The sequence below is a fragment of the Sapajus apella genome, unplaced genomic scaffold (assembly GCF_009761245.1).
Source record: "Sapajus apella isolate SASKATOON/1434 unplaced genomic scaffold, GSC_monkey_1.0 scaffold34, whole genome shotgun sequence".
Classification (NCBI taxonomy): Eukaryota; Metazoa; Chordata; class Mammalia; order Primates; family Cebidae; genus Sapajus; species Sapajus apella.
The window spans coordinates 7,521,274-7,542,852 of record NW_022436974.1 but is presented as its reverse complement, the minus strand read 5'-3'; the positions used below and the strand labels follow the sequence as shown (position 1 = coordinate 7,542,852).

Genomic DNA, 21,579 nt, shown 5'->3' with positions numbered 1-21,579 from the left:
AGGATCCGCAGTCACTATGGCAACCCGAGACGCCTCGTGTGCCCGCGGCCAGGGACGGAGCTGAGAAGGAAAGCGGGCCCGAGGCTCTCAGAAGACCCCTGCGGCATGGCAGGCGAGGAGGCGGTGGTGGTGACCGCAGTGGTGGCGCCCGAGGCGGGTCACGACGAGGAGCAGCCACAGCCGCCGGCAGGGCTGGGGTGCCGGGCGCACAGGGAACCCGGGCGGGGCCCCCTGGAGCACGGCCAGCAAAGTGAGTTCGGCTTCCGCTGCGGACGCTACGGGGGAGGAGGGGAGCGGAGAACGAGGGACCGGGCAGCTGGGGGAAACCACAGTGGCACTGGCTGAGAAGGTTTGGGGCGGGGGAGGTGGAGCTGCTGTTTTTGGCAGAGCCAGAGGTGATAGCACTGTGGCAGAAAGCATCGGTTCATCTTTCCAAGCCCTCCTTCCCCATAACCTGCCTGAACCCAGGGTCTAAGCATCAGCTCCAAATTAGTCGGTAGTGGCATTATTCTGAAAGAAATTAAAACACACACACACACACACACACACACACACACACACACAGAGATGTATACCATTTTATATACACATTTGTATATGTTTGTATATACACCCTTAGAAATACACAGCTCATTTTGCCAGTTATTTCATTTTATAGATCAGGAAATTGTGATCTAGACCAGAGGAAGGGAAGTGACTTGCCAGTCAGTCAGTGCCCGAGAAATACTTAAATCACTTTTAACTTCCATTTCTTGGACTCTCAGTCTACAATTACCCAATCCTTTTAACTCTCATAATTATGGGCCACATTTTAACGCACTGTTCTTTCCTCTCTACCCTGCCAAACACACAGTATTCAAACAGGTAAAGACATTTCTGGTCCACAGCCACAATGGAAGTGGTTGTAATTTGAGTCCTAGTCCGGCTGCCACTCACCCATACTGTTTCATGAATTAACAGTTATTTCACAGCATCTTGCACCCACAGGTCTTCAGCAGGTGCCAAGGAACGATGGTGAGAATAACAGGCCGGAGGAACAGAGTAGCTTCCAGCCCTCCTACAACACCTCCTTGATTGCCTCTCTGGAGAGCAGACTGGGGCTCTCCAGGGTTCCTCTGCACTGGCAGGCCCCAGGAGGGAGGGTTGGGCTAAAGGACCTCTGCACTTGTGCTTGGTGGACCACACACTCTCCTCCCCGGAGACCTCATCAAGGAGTTACAGAACCACTGCCTTCTTGGTGAAAGGGGACTCTTCCCTGAGCATCAGCCCCGGTATGACTATGAACTGTCATTCCTTTTGTTATTATTATCAGCAGCATTCAGAGGCCTTGCTTAGAGCATCTAAATTCAGTATATTTGGGTAATGGAGATTCTTTACTCCTACTTAAAATTATTATTATTGTTATTATTATTATACACCTGTGTTGCCCAGGCTGGAGTGCAGTGGCATGGTCTGGGCTCACTGAAATTCCACCTCCTGGGTTCAAGCGATTCTCGTGCATCAGCCTCCCGAGTAGCTGAGATTACAGGCACACACCATCATGCCTGGCTAATCTTTTCGAATTTTTAGTAGAGACAGTATTTTGCCATGTTGGCCAGACGGGTCTTGAACTCCTAGCCTCAAGTGATCCTCCTGCCTCAGCCTTCCAAAGTTCTGGGATTACAGGCATGGACCACCACACCTGGCCTCCTACTTAAAATTCAATCAGGAAACTTCCCCATTAAAGATGCTAGTATCTAACTTTCTTTAGTCCTGCGGCTTTTGGAATAAAAGGTGGGATTAACATTCACTCATCAATTTAACATATGTTAGTCTTTACTACATGCTAGGCATTGGACAAGTTGCAGGGAAAGGACTAATGACTTAAGGCAGGCGTCCAAACTTTCACAAGCTCACAAAGTTGGGATAGGAAAATGAAAGAGTCTCTGCCTCATCCTCCCTCAGAACCTCCTTTTAGACCTCAGCCTAAGTAGAGACAGGCTGTTCACACACACACAATATATTCATTCAATTTTCAAATGTCTCTAATTATTGGAAAAGCCTTCACTCTCTCTACAGCTTCTACTCCCTAATCACAGACCTGCTCTCAAACACAAAGTGTGGTCCTTTCGCATATAAACATCCTTGAATTATATAAAAGTGGCTCTTTGAACACCAACCAAATGTTTCGCAGACTTAACGTCACCTTTATTTTATTAATTCATTTTTGTCTTCTTTTTTTTTTTTTTTTTTTTTGAGATGGAGTCTCACTCTGTCACTCAGGCTGGAGTGCAGTGGCAAGGCTTCAGCTCACTGCATTGCAAACTCAGCCTCTTGGGTTCAAGCAATTCTTTTGCCTCAGCCTTCCGGGTAGCTGGGATCATAGGCACACACGACCACGCCTGGCTAATTTTTGTATTTTTAGTAGAGACGTGGGCCACGCTGGTCTCAGACTCCTGACCTCAAGTGATCCGCCCACCTCAGCCTCCTAAAATGCTGGGATTACAGGTGTGAGCCGCTGTGCCCAGCCAATGTCACCTTTAAGATCACTTGTAGTGCTTGCTGTAATCTGGCTGGCTGGCCACTTCTTTCAACAATCTCCAGTTTATTAAACCACTGAAACCTCAAGGTATGAACTGATTAGTAGAGTGCAGTGGATCTATAACTATGGGCTGTAATAAACTATAAACAATTTTTAATAATCCTAGGAGTTTGGGAGACTCAGGTAGGTGTGGCTTCTCATTTTCATGATTTTAGTTTTATGACTTAAGGAAGCTACTTTCTCAACTATAAAACAGGAATAATTATACTTGCCCATAGGGCATTGTGAGAAAGGGAAATAATAATATACATAAGATGCCTAGGGTATGGTAGCATTCAGTAAACTGTAGCAATTGTTATTAGCTCTCGGCAAAAACAAAACAAAACAAAACCCTGGAATAATATTGTTCCAAAAGAAAGTCTGGAATAATGTTGCCCTTAGTCATTCTTCTCAGTGATCACAGCTCCTCATCGTCAAAAAACACAAGACATCTATCGACCAATCTACTCAAAATGCTGGTAAAGATCAGCATCAAACTGCTGTTAGAGTTTGTAGATTTTTCTTTCTCTCTCTTTTTCCTTTCTTCTTTCTCTTTCTTTCATTTCCTTCTCCTTCCTTTTTTCCCTTTCTCCTTTCCTTTCGTTTCCTCTTTCTTTTCTCCTTTCCCTTCTCCTTTCCTTTCTTCTGTCCTCTCCTTTTTCCCTTTCTCCTTTCCTTTCCTCATTCCTTTCTTTTCTCCTTTCCTCTCCTCTCATTCCCTTTCTTCTTTCCTTTCCTCTCCTCTCCTTCCCTCCCTAGCCAAGTCTGTGGAAGCTTTTTCTGCCTGAAAGTTCTGCCTTCCCTCCCTTCCCTCCTCGCCCCTCCTTTCCTTTCTTCTCCTGAGCAGGAAATACTTGCCCATATTAGCTCCTTAGTTCTCTCCCAATTATCAAAATTCCTCAAATCACCTTTAGTGATTTCTTCTGTACATTTTCCTAGCAACAGGCCTGGAATTTGTCAGAAGACCTGAACTGAGAGCTGGTGATCTTTAGGCTTAGCTTTTTTCCTAACCCTTTTTTTGCCTGAAGATCATGAGTTAACAGAAGATTAAACCGAAGTTAGGCTTCAGTAAACTGATTCCATACTTTATTCATATGACTTCCAACGTTGGGGAAACAAGGATGAGACCCTGAAAGTATGTAATTCTAACTTTTTCATGTCTGAGGGTGTGTCTGGGTCTTCATGATCAGGAATGACCTGGGATCACTGCCAGAAGCAGCCGGTCTCTTGCCCGCTTTGGGCCAGTCTGCATGCCCCTCAAATTGACTCATTTGTGTTGTTTACTGATTAGTCTGGAAAAGATGAGATACCTGCCCATATATTTGTGAGTTTAAAATCAAACCTTAAACAACTAAAGTATTTGGTTGTTTAGGTTTTCAATGGTTCCTTGAATTGAGCTTTTGGGTACTGAAATTAGAACTATCGGTTAACTGACATTCACAGTGACCATATAACTGCATTGACAGACATGCGCACAGAATAGTCCTTAGCTGAGCTTGAATTTAACAGTGCTTAGTTCTAACTGAGCACACATTTGTTGAGCATCTATTATTATGCCAAGCTCTGTTCTATGACTCTGATGAACTGAAGAGACAACACCCCTGCCCTTGTGAAGTTTGTGGTCTGGTAAAGAAGATGGATACTAAGTGAACAGCTACACAAATAATTATATAGAAAGAAATGACACTGTATACAAATTGCAATAAGTAAAATGAAAGAAAAAAGGAGGGTGCCGTGATAAAAACTCGTTTCTAGATTGTGGAGTAAGGGCAAGTTTCCCTGAAGAACTGATGTTTAAGCCAAGACCTAAAATTTGAGAAGTTATGTAGGCAAAACCAGGAGAAAGGCAGGTCACGTAGCATAAACAGCATGTGTAAAGGTAGAAATGAACAGCAAGGTCACATGGCTGGAGCTCAGAGAGCAAGAGAGAGAGGCTGACAGGAGAGACTGGAGATATGGGGAGGCCCAATGGCACAGAGCTCTTTTATTCTTCTGGAGTTCTCACATCTGGGCTGAGCAGAAGAAATGTAGCTATGGTGTTTAGAAGAAGTAATCCAGTCCTGGACTGTTGTAGTCATGTCCTATAGGTCCAGGTTTGGAGGCCAGAAAAAAATCCTATGTCCATAAGTGTTCACTGCTACATTTCAGTTTCAGTCTTTTAAAATGATGATTTAAAAATGCTGAGATTTCATTCTCTCTTCTGCACCTGGATTGCAAGCTCCATACACACATCTGTCTCATTCAGATTGCTCTGTCTACAGCCCCTAGCCAACTGCCAGTAACACAGGAGGTCTTTAATAAGAATTCATTGAATAAAGGAGCGCGAGTTTTCTTGAAGCTAATGAGAGAACTTTATTTCTTCACAACACCTAAAAGAGGTACCTGAAACCTACCTTGCAAGTTCAGGAATTACATGAAAATGTGAAGTCCCAAAACAACTAAAAGTTCCCATGGAAGAGATTGTTCCAAGATAGAGCCTTCAGGGCAAATTGTCTGATATCTGTATGGAATAATATGTCTTCTTTAAAAAAAAATAGTTATCAGGTAGATGTAACGACTAGAAGATTGGGCAGAATTTATACTAAGTAATTGATTTTGTTAATGCCTTTATAGGGAAGAAATTTTTATATTGCGAACCACATAAGAGAATTAAGGAAGTACTGGAAGAAGAACTTTATCTTAAGAGAGATGAATGCTACATTAAAAATCCAGCTGCAGGTAATCTCAGTGACAAATGAAGTATATTTGTGAAATGCATATAAAATTGCCTATTTGATGACAGAATATTTTATTATAAAGCTATACTATTGAAAGAAAAATAAGTTTTTGGAAAGTTCCTGAGCTAGTTTATAATTATTTTGCTTATATCCAAATAAACCTTTATATCTAGAAAGAAATGAGCTAGATATCAGTATGTACTTTGCTGTCCCATTTTTTGGCGGAGTGATTTTTATTTAATGGCATGTACAATTTTTTCCAAGTGCCTGAAAAACACAGTAACATCGTTCATTTTTATCAATGTAGGTATGACCAGTAACAGTGGTTTTCAAACTTTAGCTTGCATCAGAGTTCCCTGGGAGCTTGTTAAAAGCAGATTGCTGGGCCCCATGCATCATTTCAGATTACATGACATATGTGCCCACATTTCCTTCCTTCCTTCCTTTCCTCCCTTTCCTCCCTTCCTTCCCCTCCTTCCCTTCCCTTCCTTCCCTTCCTTCCCTTCCCTTCCCTTCCCTTTCCTTCCTTCCCTTCCTTCCTTCCTTTCCCTTTCTTTCTTTCCTCCTTCCTTCCTTCCTTCCTTCTTTCCTTCCTTCCTTCCTTCCTTCCTTCGTTCCCTCCCTCCCTCCTTTCGTGTATCTGGCTCAGTAGGTCTGCAGTGGGGGTCAAGAATTTGGATTTCTACAAAGTTCCCAGGTGATACTGATGCTGCTGGTCCAGTACCCCACTTTGCAAATCACTGACTCAGAAATATCTAAGTCATTTACATGATCAAATTATCCAAGGATTTTATCCCATAGAGGATCTGAGCATTGCTAGCCTTTATTGATAGTTCATGTGTGAAAAGAGATGCTCTAAGAGATCCAGAATCCCAGATGTTAGTTAGAAACTGCTGGCACCCTTCATTATCATATTCCTTTTCAAGGAATACTAGATGCATATTTCATGCTCTCCAAATTATCAGATTTTTATTGTGACACTCTTGGGTATCAGCAGTTGCTAGAAGAAATAACAGAACCATTCCACAGACTCCCTCATTCAGAGACCTTGACATTTTCTGTGGAGAATTGTTGGTCAACCTGCAAGTGAGGTCCAAATTCCCTAAGGATTCCTAAGAGAGATGCTGCAGGCCCAGAAGTCCGTCATTTCAGATTACATGATGTACGTGCCCACATTACATTTATTTCCTTCCTTCCTTCCTTTCTTTCTTCCTTCCTTCCTTCCTTCTTCCTTCCTTCCTTCCCTCCCTCCCTCCCTCTCTCTCCCTCTCGCCCTCTCTCTCTTTCTCTCTTTCAACAGCTATGTCACCCAGGCTGGAGTGCAATGGTACAATCTCAGCTCACTGCAACCTCCGCCTCCTGTATTCAAGCGATTCCCTTGCCTCAGCCTCCTGAATAGCTGGGATTAGAGGTGCATGCCACGACGCCTGGCTACTTTTTGTATTTTTAGTGGAGATGGGGCTTCATGTGTTGGCCAGGCTGGTCTTGAACTCCTGACCTCATGATCCGCCTGCCTCAGCTTCCCAAAGTGCTGGGATTGCAGGCATGAGCCACCATGCCCAGCCCCACTTTACATTTCTAAAGCAGACATAGAAACTCCTTTGAATATTCTCGTATCACCCATTCTTACAAAAGGAGAGACCAGTAAAATGATAAAATTTGCTCCGATATCTTCAAGGAAAGTTTTAAAGCCTATTTTGACCTTAATGAATGATGTGGAATGACCTACTAGATTTCAGCTGGGAAACCCTGCCAACATGTACAGTTTTCCTGGTGTTTAAAATTTTTTTCTAAGTGTATACTGTTATATTTTAGATTTATCTTCAGTGTTTTAAAAATGTACATAAAGCTAGTGTATACACTATTTGTATGTTTTATTATTCTTATTGGATACATTTGATTATGAGACAGTCTAAGTGAATAGGATATATCATTTGGTTTATAAAAATTCATTTTCCTAAGCAATCTTTTTATATCCTTTATATAAAATGAAGACTGTCTGGGCTGCTTTTTAAAATAATATCCACTAGAGGTCACTCAGAGATACTATTTTAGCCTAGAAAAATCATTCAATGCTGACAATAGATTCTGTAAGTTTGGGTTTTAAAAGACTCTACTTATGGGAAATCCTGCTCTTTTTAAAATATATATCACGGCTAGACGCTACATACCATTAGCCAGAACAGGGAATTAGCGCCTAGAGAGAGTGCCACATGCTTTCAGCCCAGCCTGAGCGCCTGGAGGCCAGCCTTTGGACCTTCACTTCTAGTTTAGTTTGTAGTAACCCCTCCTTTAAATATCTGATGACAGCCATGGCTTGTTTTCCTGGAAGACACATCTTGTCACATACATGCAGAATTCTATACAAAACTTTTTTAGATAATTGTGTGGTTCCTATAGCTGCTGTTCCTAGATGTTAAGGATAAATACATGTTACCCATTTTCTCCATGTATTTACTTCTCCTTTACTACTTCATCTATTCTAATTAGGCATTTGTTCCCATGAGTCCAGGGAAACTGTTCTTTCCCACATTGCAAATAGCTTCCAGGTCCAATGATCCCTCCATCATACTCAGCCTCTCTGTAACATCTGACATAGTTGTTTCCTCCTTCGCTCTAAAAACACTTTCCCAGCTTGGCCTCTAGGTCACAATACTCCAATTTCCTGGTTTTGCTTCTACCTCTTTAGCTATTCTTTCTCCATCTTCTTTGCTGGGTCTCCACCTCCTATCCTGTATAATTTGGAGGACTCAGTCATACATAGGCTCTTTTTTCTACCTACACTCACACCTTGGGACATCTAGACCTATTGGGCTAATGACTACAACATTTTATTTTATTTTATTTTATGTTTTGAGACAGAGTCTCCCTCTGTCGTCCAGGCTGGAGTACAGTGGCACAATCTGCTCACTGCAACCTCTGCCTCCTGGGTTCAAGCAGTTCTCTGCCTCAGCCCTCCAAGTAGCTGGGATTACGGGCACCTGCCACCACACCTGGCTAATTTTTGTATTTTTAGTAGAGACAAGGTTTCACCATCTTGGTCAGCCTGGTCTTGAACTCCTGACCTCATGATCCACCTGCCTCGGCCTCCCAGTGCTAGGATTACAGACGTGAGCCACTGCACCCGGCCCGACTCCATTTTGTTAACCCTATCCTATACTTTTGCCCTTAAATCCCAAAAACCTATTTGATTCTCCACTTGGATATCAAATAGGCCTCTTAACCTTAAGATGTCCAGAACAGAGCTCTTATTCTTTACCCTCAGGCTTTTAAAAAACCCGTAGGGCTTTCCCATATCATGAGATGGTACCACCAAACACCTAGAAGTCAAGTCCTCTAACTTCATATCCAGTGCATCAGCTAATCCTGTTGAATTCAATATATATCCTAAATCCCCCACTGGCACCCTTGCCAAGCCACTGCCACCTCTTTCGGGCCTGGCAATGGCTTCCTAAGCCTCTACTGCTGCCTGTGCTACTGTTAATTCTCTGCACTGAAACCAGAAGGGTCTTGTACAAACATAAATTGTTACATGTCACCTCCATGCATAAAGCTCGCTGGTGGCTTTTTATTATTCTGAGACTAGATTTGATTCTCCTATGGCCACTTCACCTCTCTGATCTCATCTCCTATACTCTCCCACTCCACTTGAACCACACAGGCTTTCTTGACATTCTGGAACATGCAAACCCATTTTTACCCCAGGACATTTAAACATTACCCAGACATTCAGATGGCTTACTCTCTCTTCATTCAGGCTTCAACTGCATATGCCATCTTCTCAGAGAAGCCTTTCCACTCCACCAGGTCAAAATAGAAAACTGCCCTCCAAGTCACCCTCTAATCTCTTAGACAACTTTCTTCTTTCTCTTGTTTTCTATTGCTACCTGAAATTTTATACAGACAGTCCCCAACTTATCATGGTTCAACTTATGATTTTTCAATGTGACAGTGTGACAGTGATACATGTCAGTAGAAACCCTACTCCAAATTTTGAATGTTGATCTTTTCTTGGGCCAGCGATATGCCGTTGGATACTCTTTTGCAATGCTGGGCAGTGGCCACGAGCTGCAGCTTCCAGTTAGCCATTCTAATCTAAGTGTTCCGAGCATGTTTAAGGTAGGCTAGGCCAAGCTATGATGATGTTTGGTAGGTTAGGTATATGAAATGCATTTTCTACTTAGAACTTTTTCAACTTATGATAGGTTTTTCAGGATGTAACTCCATTGTAAGTCGAGGAACATCCATATTTCTTTATATACTTCTTCATTGACTATCTCTCCCACTAGTACACAAGCTACCTGAGGACAGGGGCTTAATTTTGCTTATGCCAAATCCTCTCAAAGCTATATGATACTGATATTCTGATCCCCATCTTAGGATGAGTTAACTGAGATTTTGAGAGGTTTTTTTTAACTTGCCCAAGGCTGTACATTAAGTAGCAGAACCATATCCAAATTCAGGTCTGACCCCTGCCCCCATTCCCATTGACTTTCTACTCACTGTGGTGTCTCTGGTGACATGTTAGGGCTAAATGCAGTGGATACTGTTTTGCCTCAAGGTGGCTTGAAATTTTTGCAACATTTGACATAGTCGATGGCTCTCTCCTTAAACTTTGTCCTTCCTCAAATTCCATGATACTTAACTGTCCTGGTTTTCCCTCTACTTCATTCTCATCCTCCCTTAAGCACTCTTTTTATTCACTCCATTCTCCAAATCTTAATGTTTATCAGAGTGTTTCCCACACCGCTCCTTCGCTTTCCTGGGATCTTCTCATACTTTCCACTATGGCCTCCCTAGGATGCCTCTGAAATGTGCCTCTCCAGGCTAAACTACTTTTCCTGGATGTCCCATAAGTCATAAGATAAACTCAGGCCCAACATGTCTAAAACAAAACTCACACCTCTTCCCACTTGCTGCATCCCATATATCGCCCCTCCCAATGAATGGCATGGCCTAAGATCCAAAAGCAAAACCAGAGAGCCATCCTCTATCCCCACACCAGACTATCATGTTCCACATTTAATTAGACTCTGAGGGTTACCTTAGTTTGACTCAAGATCCCAAAATGTTGACCCATATGCCAGGTTCACCTTGCAGATATATTTATTTGCCCTGCAGTATAATTTTTAAGTACCTGGACCAGTTGTCAATATTTAAAAATTAGAAACTTTACATACAAATCTAGATGTCTAGATTTTCTTGAGTGGGGAGGATAAAGGATGATTTGACAACACCAGGGCACCATTTGCACCAGGCAATAGTGGCTGTGGTTGGGCTACAATGCCCCCTGCTGACCTTCCCACTCCACTGTTCAGCATCCTACACCAAGTTCTCCACTCCAGTGGGAAACATCACAAGTTATATATGTTCATGTGTCCACTGCAGGTTTTTTCTTCTTATTGTAGAAATAGGAAAAATTGTTTCTCTTGTATGATGCCTCCATCAAAAGTAGTAAAAAAAAAGAAAAGACTGAGAGAACAAATTATTTCTTACCCTTGGCCTAGCCAGCTTTACTTATATTACATGCCTGGCCTCTTTCTATATATATTTGAATTTGTGACTTTGGATAAATACTATATACTATTTTGTACATATGCCCAAGCATGTCTAAATTCTAGTGACCCCAACATATATGCATGGATCTAAGCATATTTGTAGAAGTGCATGAATTGGCTGGGTTTGTTTGAATTTTAAGTCAATCAACTCCACATACTCTCACAACGAAGTCATTATTGTTGAAGGTGAGATTTCAATAAGAGTCCAGTCTGGATTTTCCTTAACTATAGATAAAATACTGCAATACTGGGCTATGTAGCAAAGCATGGGTAAACTTATTGAAGAGTCTACTAAGACGGCAATCTGTCCTGGAGGTAAACAAATTATAGCACATTTTATATTTGAATGAGTTAACAGTGATAATTATGGAAGTATCCAGAAGCTGTGGGGTTATTTCTGTGCTTTTTCTCTTCTCCTTTGGTTGAATGAAATTAGTAAAAAATCAAAGGATTAAGAAGTTTATGAAAGTTTAATAGAATGAACGTTATATTTCTTTTGGGATACTGTTGGTTGCATAGCGAGGGGACTCAGGAGACAGAGTTGTCCAGACAGGGGCTCTTATCTGAATGAGCTGTCCTATTTGTTCTTGTGGTCATGTTGTGATGACCACAAGTTAATAAGGGCTGTGAAGACACTGAAATGGACAAGGTGTCTCACGTGGTTGTCACTTTGCACTATATACTTGGGCCTAGGGAATGCCATCAGTGACAATAGAAATAATGGGCTGACAGACCTCTAAGTCCTCCCTTCTCTAGACTTTTGATTCCTTGAGGGCTCCTGATGCGGTGATACATAGGCTGAGTTAGAAGCACTGGATGCTGGGATGAGAGGTAGGGACGTCTCTTTATATGATGATGTTGATGTTGGGAATTATTGTGATAATAGTAATACTGGTTATCATTTACAGAGTATCTTCTGCAGATAATTTTTTTTTACAAATTATCTCCTTTAATTTTTGCAATAAGTTATTTAGATATATGCTCGTTTAATTCCCATTTCGAAGAACTTGGAGCTGAGGCTCAGGGGGGTGCAGTGACTTGTTCAATGTCATATTGATACCTGGACACAGGTTTGTCAGAAGCTAATGTTGTTGATCTTAGCCGTTGGGTTCTTCTATCTCTCTTTAAAACCTAAGATTATGCCCTCAGAAAGGAACAGAGATTTGAAAGCAAATAGAGCTTTCTTCAGTTAAAAAAAGAAATGTTGCTAGTTTTCTCTAGGTTCAGTTGCAGTTTAGCCTCCAGTTTCAAATTTGAGGTAAGACAGGTTTCAGAGGCTTTCCACGTTCCTATCAGATACGGGCAAAGAACCTGGGTCTACTTGAAAAGGTTACCCTCATCCTGAAAAAAAAAAGGAGTATCATTTTCTCTTCAGATCTTTTAATAAAATAAACATGCAATTTGGGCAACTTATAGAACTTTCTGGATAAGGAAGAATTTAGCTGATGTCTATCATTCATGTATTCTCAGTGATTTCTTGAATATTTTCCTTTCCTTACAACTTTTCAAAAAGAAAAATGTTGAATTGGCTGAGCGCAGTGTCTCATGCCTGTAATCTCAGCACTTTGGGAGGCCAAGGCAGGCCAATCACATGAGGTCAGGAGTTCGAGACCAGCCCAGGCAACATGGTAAAACCTTGTCTCTACTAAAAATACAAAAATTAGCCAGGCATAGTGGCATGTGCCTGTAGTCCCAGGTACTCTCGAGGCTGAGGCAGAAGGATTGCTTGAATCCAGAGACAAATGTTGCAGTGAGCCGAGATCTTGGCACTGCACTCCAGCTTGAATGTCAGAGCAAGACTCCATCTCAAAAAAAAAAAAAAGAAAGAAAGAAAAATGTAGGCTTGTGAGATGTTCATTATGGAACTACTGCATTTATTGTATTGTCTATTTTAAAACTATTTCTGTATTTCTAAGAACTTCTATAAAGGACTTTGTAGAAATAAGGTGATATATTAATTTAATGTTTTCAAGTTGCAGGGGCTTTTGTATTTTTCTGGCTAAAACCTACAGAGGTTATAGTAGTCATGAAAAATTTGATTAATAAACTTACTAATTTTCCCCTTATACAACACTTCCTTTTCCAAGGAATTTTAGAAGTGTATTGCCAAATACATTAATGTTTGTCTATATGTGCCTTAATATATGAAAACTTAATTTTGAATCCAGTTTATTTACTATGTTAAGACAAGCTTAGAAAGTGCAAAATGTTGCTAAGCAAGTGTGGATATATTTGTTATTTACCACTTTATTCAATTAAAACTTTTCAGCACCTACAATATAGAGAGATTTACTAGACCTAAGGCATGTCAAGACAATTATGGAGCCTAGGAGTCACCAGACATAAATTAAAATTACTTAACTTTTTCTTTCTCTAGTCAAATCTCTGACCTTGTTTACGCAAGAGAAGTACAGACAATATGGCTCTAAAATGGCTTTTCAAGCTCCAATGTTCATTATTTACAGTCCAGAGAGAGCTGAGAGGAACTAAAATATTTTGAAGGAGTGATCTTATCTTCCCTATAAGACCAGGCCAGTTCCCACTGGCTAAAATTTTTGGCATAAAGACATGGTTTAGCAATTTAAAAATTCAGGATAAAAATACACCTATAAAGGTAGAAACCTTTATAGTAGAAGGTGAGTAGAAGAGTAGAGTAGAAGGTGTTGGAGGCATGAGAAGGGAAGAGAGAAGAAAAATCTCTAGAAGATTCTGAGCAGTAAGAACACATTTGATTGTTTTCTTCTAGCTTCTCCCCTTGTGCTGCTGCCCTTTTCTTTTTCAGTTGAGAGGAGCTGACACTTGAAGTCTTTCTGGCTCTGTGCCCCCTTTGTCTGCCTTTTTCCTTCTGGAATGCATATGCCCTGAGCTCAGGGAGTTAAGTTTCCTTAAAAGCAGCAGCTACCTCAGAGGGCATCCGTGTTTTTTTCTAGACCCCCTTTTCTCCAGTCAAATGTATCAACTTCTGTGACTTCTTCACCCAAACATCACTTCAAATGTAGATAGGGCTATTATTTTTCCAGCAACCATTATCCCTGAATAGAGTACATTTTTATGCATAACCATATTTTGCTTTGAGGGTTTCTAATGCATTTCTGAGCATCTGTATTTATATTTCAGGTATTTTCTCTATGACATTCTTGTGATTGCAACTGAAAATGCATGCTTATATTTGACTAGTACAATTGTTTCTTCTAATTTGATGTGATTTGTCTGCACAGTTCTGCGTCCTGATTTTATACTGCTTTCCATGCACTGGATTGTCACAAAATGTCAATCACAAGTCTAAATCTATTTTCTTGGTCTCCCACAGGGTATCGTGCACTGGGGGCGTTGAATAAATGTTATGGGCTCATAAATTTGAGAGTTTATTATCTAGAGGCTGGGGAGCAGCCCTTTTCTATCTCTGAACAGGATAGAAGAGGAAACTAGCTTGAATGGCAGGGGAAGATTAAGGTTAGATAGAAGAAACAGCTTAAACTTTGTAAGGACTTTACAGAAGGAGATTGTGGAATCATTCTTGAAGGTCTCTGAAGAAAAGAGAAAGTAATCTTGATAGACAGTCAGCTGCTCTGGGGACTGGGAAAGGAGAGGCAAGTATTGACATTCAGCTTGGCAAGTCAGGTCAATGACTTTACCTCCAGTCACGGAATCTTAGTCCATGCCTGGATAGTAAAATCATTAGCCATGTAAAAAAGGTAGCTATCATTTATTGAGTACAAAGCACTTTATAGTCATCTCATCTAAATCCTACAATAATCATTCAAGTGGATATTATTATCTTAATTCAAAAATGAGGAAACTAAGACATAGTGGGTTAAATAACTTGGCGAAAATCATACAGCTGTTAAGATGGCAGAACTAAGATCAAAACCCAGATCTCCTCTGAACCCAGAGACTATGCTGCCAGTAATTACTTGCTATGGAACCCTTTAGAGAGGGATCAAATATCAGCAAAGATGCCAGTGGGCAGCCTTGGATCTGTGGAGAATATTTGGCATTAATATTTGCAGCCTTAGCAACTCACCAGAATCTACCAACTTACTAGGCTTGGGCTGCAGTTTTATACACGGTAGACATTCACCACACGCTTGTTGACTCATTCTCAAAACCTAACCTGGTGATTTTAGGATATGGAGGATAACCCAGTGCAAATCTTTGCTAAACCTTATTGAATGGCATCAGGATCTAAGACCTATAATTATCAATGGGCAAACATCATTTTTCAGGTATTTTGCAATGTTTTAAATGTAGGATCCAATGAGTTTATTGTTGCTTTTTTTTTCAAGGGGAGAATAAACAGCATCTAGTTTGTGGCTTTTGGAAGATTCTTGAATCTATTGGATGAATTAACTATTAGATGAATTAATGTAGTGATTTTTGGTCCTATTATCTTGGGAAAGATTTTCTCTTACTGTAGGAATGACATCAGAATCAGATAAAGTTGACTAAATGAATTCTATTTATTAACTTTTATTCCTGATCCTTCTGCGTTTCTATACTGACTTTTCCATCTATCTGTTTAAAATTATCTAAGAGTACTGTGGAGGTTTAATTGCATAGCAAATAGTTGAATTAATGAAATTGAATAAAAGATTAAACAAATGACAAAGATTTGGGTGGTATGATTAGTCAAACCAAATAAACCCCCACCCAAATAAATGAAAAAATAATCACCAATTAAATACTTTAAAAGCACTTTGTGCTAAAAAGAGAATATGCTAATAATTCTTTTCTTGCTTTAAAAAATATTGACAGTGGCCCTGGAAGGGATTTGGAGCATTAAAAGGAATCTCCCTGTGGGAGGCTTGAAGCCAGGACTGTCCAGCAGAAACGGTTTATTGCCACAACCCAAGTACTATTCCAGGCACGGAGGACTAAGAAGTAAGACCCTGATCCCCTTGACTTCCACTGAGGCCCCTCAGGGGACTCTGCTGTTTACAAACCAGTGGTATATGCTCTGTTTAAAGATCTCAATCAAAATTCAGCCTTCCTTTGACTTGTTTCTTGAATTTCTTTCAGTTTTGCCATATTATGTAATTATGGAGCTCAAATAATAATAATTCATATAACCAGTTTACCCCCATGGATACAACAGAAGTTCATCCTCTGAGTTATACTCATGACTTTTTTCCTTGACTTTCTATTGATACGAGACTTTCTAGCACACAGTCAACCTCTGTGAAGAGAAATCCTGCACTGTCTTTTCTTCTAGGTAGATGATTTTTGTTTCCCAGTGGAAATGAGGAAAGGGAAATGAGGGAATGAAGGAAGAACATGGCAGCCACTTTGCTTGGCTCTCTTAGTTTCACCCTATTTTAAGAATGAGGCCACCAGAGTTGGCCCAGGACACTGTTGTTCCTTAGTAGACATAAACTTCGGAACAAAATATTAGTCATTCCTTACTGTCATAGCCAGTGTCTGCCAGAAATATTTGTAGCAGAGTGTGGGGAAGACAGAGGTCTTCATATGGAAGCACAGTGTCCGGATAATCTAGGGACATGCAGCTACGTACATGAATCCTCAGAACAGACCTACAACTGGGAGATTTCCATGGGTAAAAAGGGAGAAGTAGATAAAATTCAAGCTTGGGTACTCAACTAAGATGTGAATCATAATAGCAATGCTATATAGCACTGCTTATTCTAGAGTCTTAACATATACAATAATAGCCCGGGCACAGTGGCTCATGCCTCTAATCCCAGAACTTTGGGAGGCCTGAGGCGGGCAGATCACCTGAGGTCAGGAGTTCAAGACCAGCCTGGCCAACATGGTGAAACCCCGCCTTTACTAAAAATACAAAAATTAGCCGCGTGTGGTGGTGCGCACCTGTAATCCCAGCTACTCGGGAGGCTGAGGCAGAATAATTGCTTGAACCTGGGAGGCCAAAGTTGCAGTGAATTGAGATTGTACCACTGCACTACAGCCTGGGTGACATGGTGAGATTCCACCAAAAAAAATATATATACATACATATATATATATATATATATATTATATATATACATTTTTTTCATATATATTTCAGGGAGGTGAAATAATTTACCCAGGGTGACTCACCTAGTAAGTAGAAGAGTAGAAATGCTGATATTTGGACCAAGGCAGCCTGTCTCCAAAGTCCATGCTTTCAACAACTAGACACTACTGCATCTCTGATCTAAGTGCCCACAAGCTAGGATGCCTATTGAACCCGAAATGAGATGAGAGCTCAATAAAAGTGCCACACAGGAGTAAAGTCCCCAGGAGGCCAGGGATGTAGCCTCTGGGTATGAATTCAGTAAAGAAAAAAATATAGCCACTAAGAAACTGAGACAAGAGGTTAAAAAAAACAAATAAATACAAAACTTGTTACTAAAGGGGATTCACGTAGCAAACAGGAACCAGTTAGGAAGACTTTGGTTTAATGATGATAAAGCGTAGTAGCCACCATTTATCATGTGCCAGGCATGGCAGCAGGTGTTTTATATAGTTATGTAATCCACATGATCATATGAGCTGAGGATTATAATCTCCATTTTCTGGGTAAGAAAACTGAGGCATATAGAGACATCCACTGCCTAAGATTCCATGTCTAGGAGGTAGTGGAGCCAGAACTACAAACCCATTTCCATCTGGCTTCCAAGACTATGCCCTTAGTTCCAAGACTATGGCCCAAGACTACTGGGCCATCATGGCAGAGAATCTAGTCACTGTGCAACAAGCAACAGTTGTGGCATTGTGGTTAAATAGGTACAAATGCCAGGGATATGGGAACGCAAAGTTTTAGGAATCTGAGAGGCAGCTACCTTCATAATTCACAAAGATATTAGTGTCCCGAAGTAATGGTTGCATCAACCAAAGTCTGGGCCACTTGCCTATTGTAGGCTATTTATCTCAACTTTCCACTCAATTTCTTAGGTTCCACTTATCGTAGGTAAATCCATCATTCCAAGAAAACTCACAAAGTAATTCGTTTTAAAGATGAATGGTTTTCTGTGCACATATTATGAGACTGATTGAATAACAAATTACTTCTATTTGAAGACATACAAGTCCAATAAATTATCTAATTTATCAATTGGGGACGTATGATAAAAAATTATGTTTCATTTTGACCATAATTGCATTACTTTCATCCATACAATTTAAGAGATATTTTACAGCTCCCCCTCATTTTTACTCATCCACTCTACCTTCCTAATAGCCCTCAGCCCTCTATTTATTTCCAGCAGGTGCCAAGACCTTACAGTGGTCACGTTACAATATGTAACTGTTATTGACCTACAGCTTAGCTTCATCTCTGTAGGTGGCCCACTGCATTTTTGTCTTACCATATGAACTGCTACTATCTGCTGTACAATCACAATTGATCAATCTATATGTAAGATTGATAACCAATAATTTAGACCTTTCTCATTATGAATTAAAAAAAGGAAGATGGTAGGCACACAAATATCATAGATGAACAAAATCCACAGATAACTTCCAAAAACTGTCAGTAGTAATTAATATACTATCAAAAGCACCATGAAGGCAGGGACTGAGTGTTTTAGTCAACACTGTGTATCTGGCACTTAGCACAGTGCCCGGCACAGTAGGTACTCAATTGCTGTTAGTCATGAGAATGACCAATTAATGAATGAATCAGTGAGAATATGTTAAATCCCTTCTTTATGTTTAGAACCTTCTTGCTGTTAACTCACATACATCCGTCACTCCCTCAAAGTATATAGTTTTCTCTACTTGAGACTGCTAAACTAAACCAAATGCAAACAATAGAGGGAAAAGCAGTGCAACCTACTGTCTTCAGTGTGTGACTCATGAAAAGTTGCATATATTTTAAATACATCTTGGAACCAACATTTTCAAAGAGTGGTCTTCTGTGGATTACAATGAGTTTTCTAGGAACTTCTCCCATAAAGTATGCTACAGTAAGATACTTCAGTCAAATCTCGCTGTCAATTGAAACAATTCGCTTGTGCTTTCTCGTGAACAATGTGATTATGATGACCATGGTAGTTAGGACTTTTCCAACAAATAATATACATCATTTAAAGTTTAAATTTAGAACCATGATCATCCAACTATAGTTCTAAAGCATGTTTCCATTAGACTGTGAAGCATCTACTGCTTTCATCACACTAAGAAGTTTTATTCATTTACTTTTATCAATCCCAGCACTCTGGGAGGCCGAGGCAGGTTGATCACTTGAGGCCAGGAGTTCAAGACCAGTCTGGCCAACATGGCGAAACCCCATCTCTACTAAAAATTCAAAAATTAGCAGGTGGGTGACACATGCCTCTAGTCCCAGCTACTCAGGAGGCTGAAGAATGAGAATCGCTTGAACCTGGGAGGTAGGGGTTGTAGTGATCTAAGATTGTGCCAGTTCACTCCAGCCTGAGTGACAGGGCAAGACTGTCTCAAACAAACAAAACTTTTTATTGTTTCCTTCTTATTCTGTGCCATAAAACAAGCCAAAAAAAAAGTGTTTTCTAGTCTGGTGCTAAGCTTGAATGTGCCTACAAATCACATGGTATCTCAATAGAATTCAGAGTCTGATACCATAGGTCTGGGGTGGGGTCTGAGATTCTGCATTTCCAACCAACTCCCAGGTGATGCTGATGCTGCTTGTCTGGAAACTATGCTTCAGTTGTGAGGGTTTGGAAGACTGAGTAGTGGCTTTTCCGGGTACTGGTATGACATGGCTATGGCTCTTACATTCTGCTCTATCAAATGGGAACATGAGATTAAAAAGCATCTTCCCAAAGTAAAACATTTATTTTTTCATGTTTTTTTAACTCTAGGATAAGATGAGTAGAATTTTCCATTAACAAGGAACCTCTTTTTGCTGATATCTGAAGAACAGAGAAGAAACTCAAGCTTGTTTCAGGATTTAAGATGCGTGCAAAAAATATATGAAAGCCTGTAATTACTATTATCGGTATTAATACCTATCTATACGTTAATCCAAAGTAATGAAAGACTATTGGAAAAGTTCACTAAGCACCTGAAAACTATAAAGGAAAATATTATATTTGTTTTTAGTTGTCACAGAATACATTGGGCTTCTAATTCTGTTCATTTTATTAAACATGTGAAACAATGATGAAACAAAGGCAAATTTACTGAGTATTTACTTCAAGGCAAACATTATAAACCTTAACCCTCTACTACAGCATAATGTGTTAGCCCATTTTTAAAAAGCAGAACTAAATCCAGATACAGATAATGGTGAGTAAATGAATGACACAGACAAAAAGCCTTTGACTCAGAGATAAACATTTTTATGCTAACCTTGATAGAGCTAATCATTACTCTAGAACTTGTTCACTAAATAGTAAGGAGCCAGGAAATTTATGGTAAGATCTTTTAAAAAGTATTTAGGCCAGGGGTGGTGGCTCACACCTGTAATTCCAGCACTTTGGAATGCCAAGAGGGCCAATCACCTTGCGGTCAGGAGTTCAAGACCAGCCTGTTCAATATGGTGAAATGCTGTCTCTACTAAAAATACAAAAGTTAATCAGGCATGGTGGCACACACTTGTAATCCCAGCTACTTGGGAGGCTGAGGCAGGAAAATCACTGGAACCTAGAGGTGGAGGTTGCAGCAAGCCAAGATCAGACCACTGCACTCTAGCCTGGGCGAAGGAGACTCTGTCTCAAAAAAAAAAAAAAAAAAAAAAAGTAATTTAAAGAATACTGTCAAGTTAAAAAAAAAGAAAAAGAGACTCTTCCTTTTCCATTATTTGTCAAAGTAATACATGTGCAATATAGAAAAAGTGGAAAACGAAGATATATAAAGAAAAAAAACTCATCTGTAATTCCATTTCCAGAAACAACTACTGAATTACATAATGTCCTGTTCATTAAAATATCATGTTAAATAATTACATAAATTCTTTATACATTCTAAATTTATTCATTCTTTATTTTTTGAATATTTGGGTTTTTCCAATTTTTCATTTTATACATAACTGTTGTGATTTGCTTACAATTCCAGCCCCGACCTCTTACAAAGTTATTTTTTTCTAGTATTATGGTTATACACTTTTCATTCTCCTTCCTCTCTAGGCTAAGCTCAGAAAACTTCCTTCTGTTCCGTGTTCCCAAGTTTATTATTCTTTTTAATGCAACAAATCAAGTTTAGTCAACAGATTTGTAGACTGGGTATGTCCCTTCCCTACTTAAAAAATATTTACACTGTGAAACAGTCAATAATCTTGAGTCAAGATCCACACCTTTCCAGATTTAATATAAAAATTTCCATTTAGTTACTGCTTGCTAGATGAGATCCTAAATGTAAGTCAATTCCAGCCACCACCTTGTTTATGGAACTTTTTCATCACTGGTTACTTCCAAAGAGTGTTGCAGGGCAATGCCTAAAACTGAGCGATTACATCTGAAATTGGTCAAGAAATATAACATCCAAAACTCCCTAGAGTTAGGGCAATGTATTTACTATTTGTAGACATCTAAAATCTCAAGCTTCTAAAAATTGTTACCACCAACCCCGTTGCATGTATGTTAGATGTCATACAGAAAGTGAAATGGGTGGGGGAGAATTGACTTTTGTTTATCCATTGGAAATGATGTCCTCTTCTTACTTGAGTTCTCACTACGACTTTATAAACATGCTCAGAGATTTCCTTTCTCGCTTCCACTATATTCCTGCCAATAAACAAGCTCCTTGCCATTTATTTTCAGATTTGTTGCCTGGGCTGGGTGCTCTCAATTGGTCTTTCCTTTTCTGACCGCCTCTGATACTACTT

General features: G+C 40.0%; 1 protein-coding gene across 1 annotated transcript; it reads left to right on the top strand.

Moving 5' to 3' along the window:
* The first annotated feature begins 8 nt into the window (after positions 1-8).
* Positions 9-19,930, top strand: CUNH11orf97 (chromosome unknown C11orf97 homolog). Its single transcript, XM_032295743.1, has 4 exons — positions 9-250; positions 5,174-5,278; positions 15,591-15,716; positions 19,616-19,930. The coding sequence occupies exons 1-4, from the start codon at positions 106-108 to the stop codon at positions 19,618-19,620; spliced, it is 381 nt and encodes a 126-aa protein (XP_032151634.1). The 5' UTR covers positions 9-105; the 3' UTR covers positions 19,621-19,930.
* Positions 19,931-21,579: the final 1,649 nt, after the last annotated feature.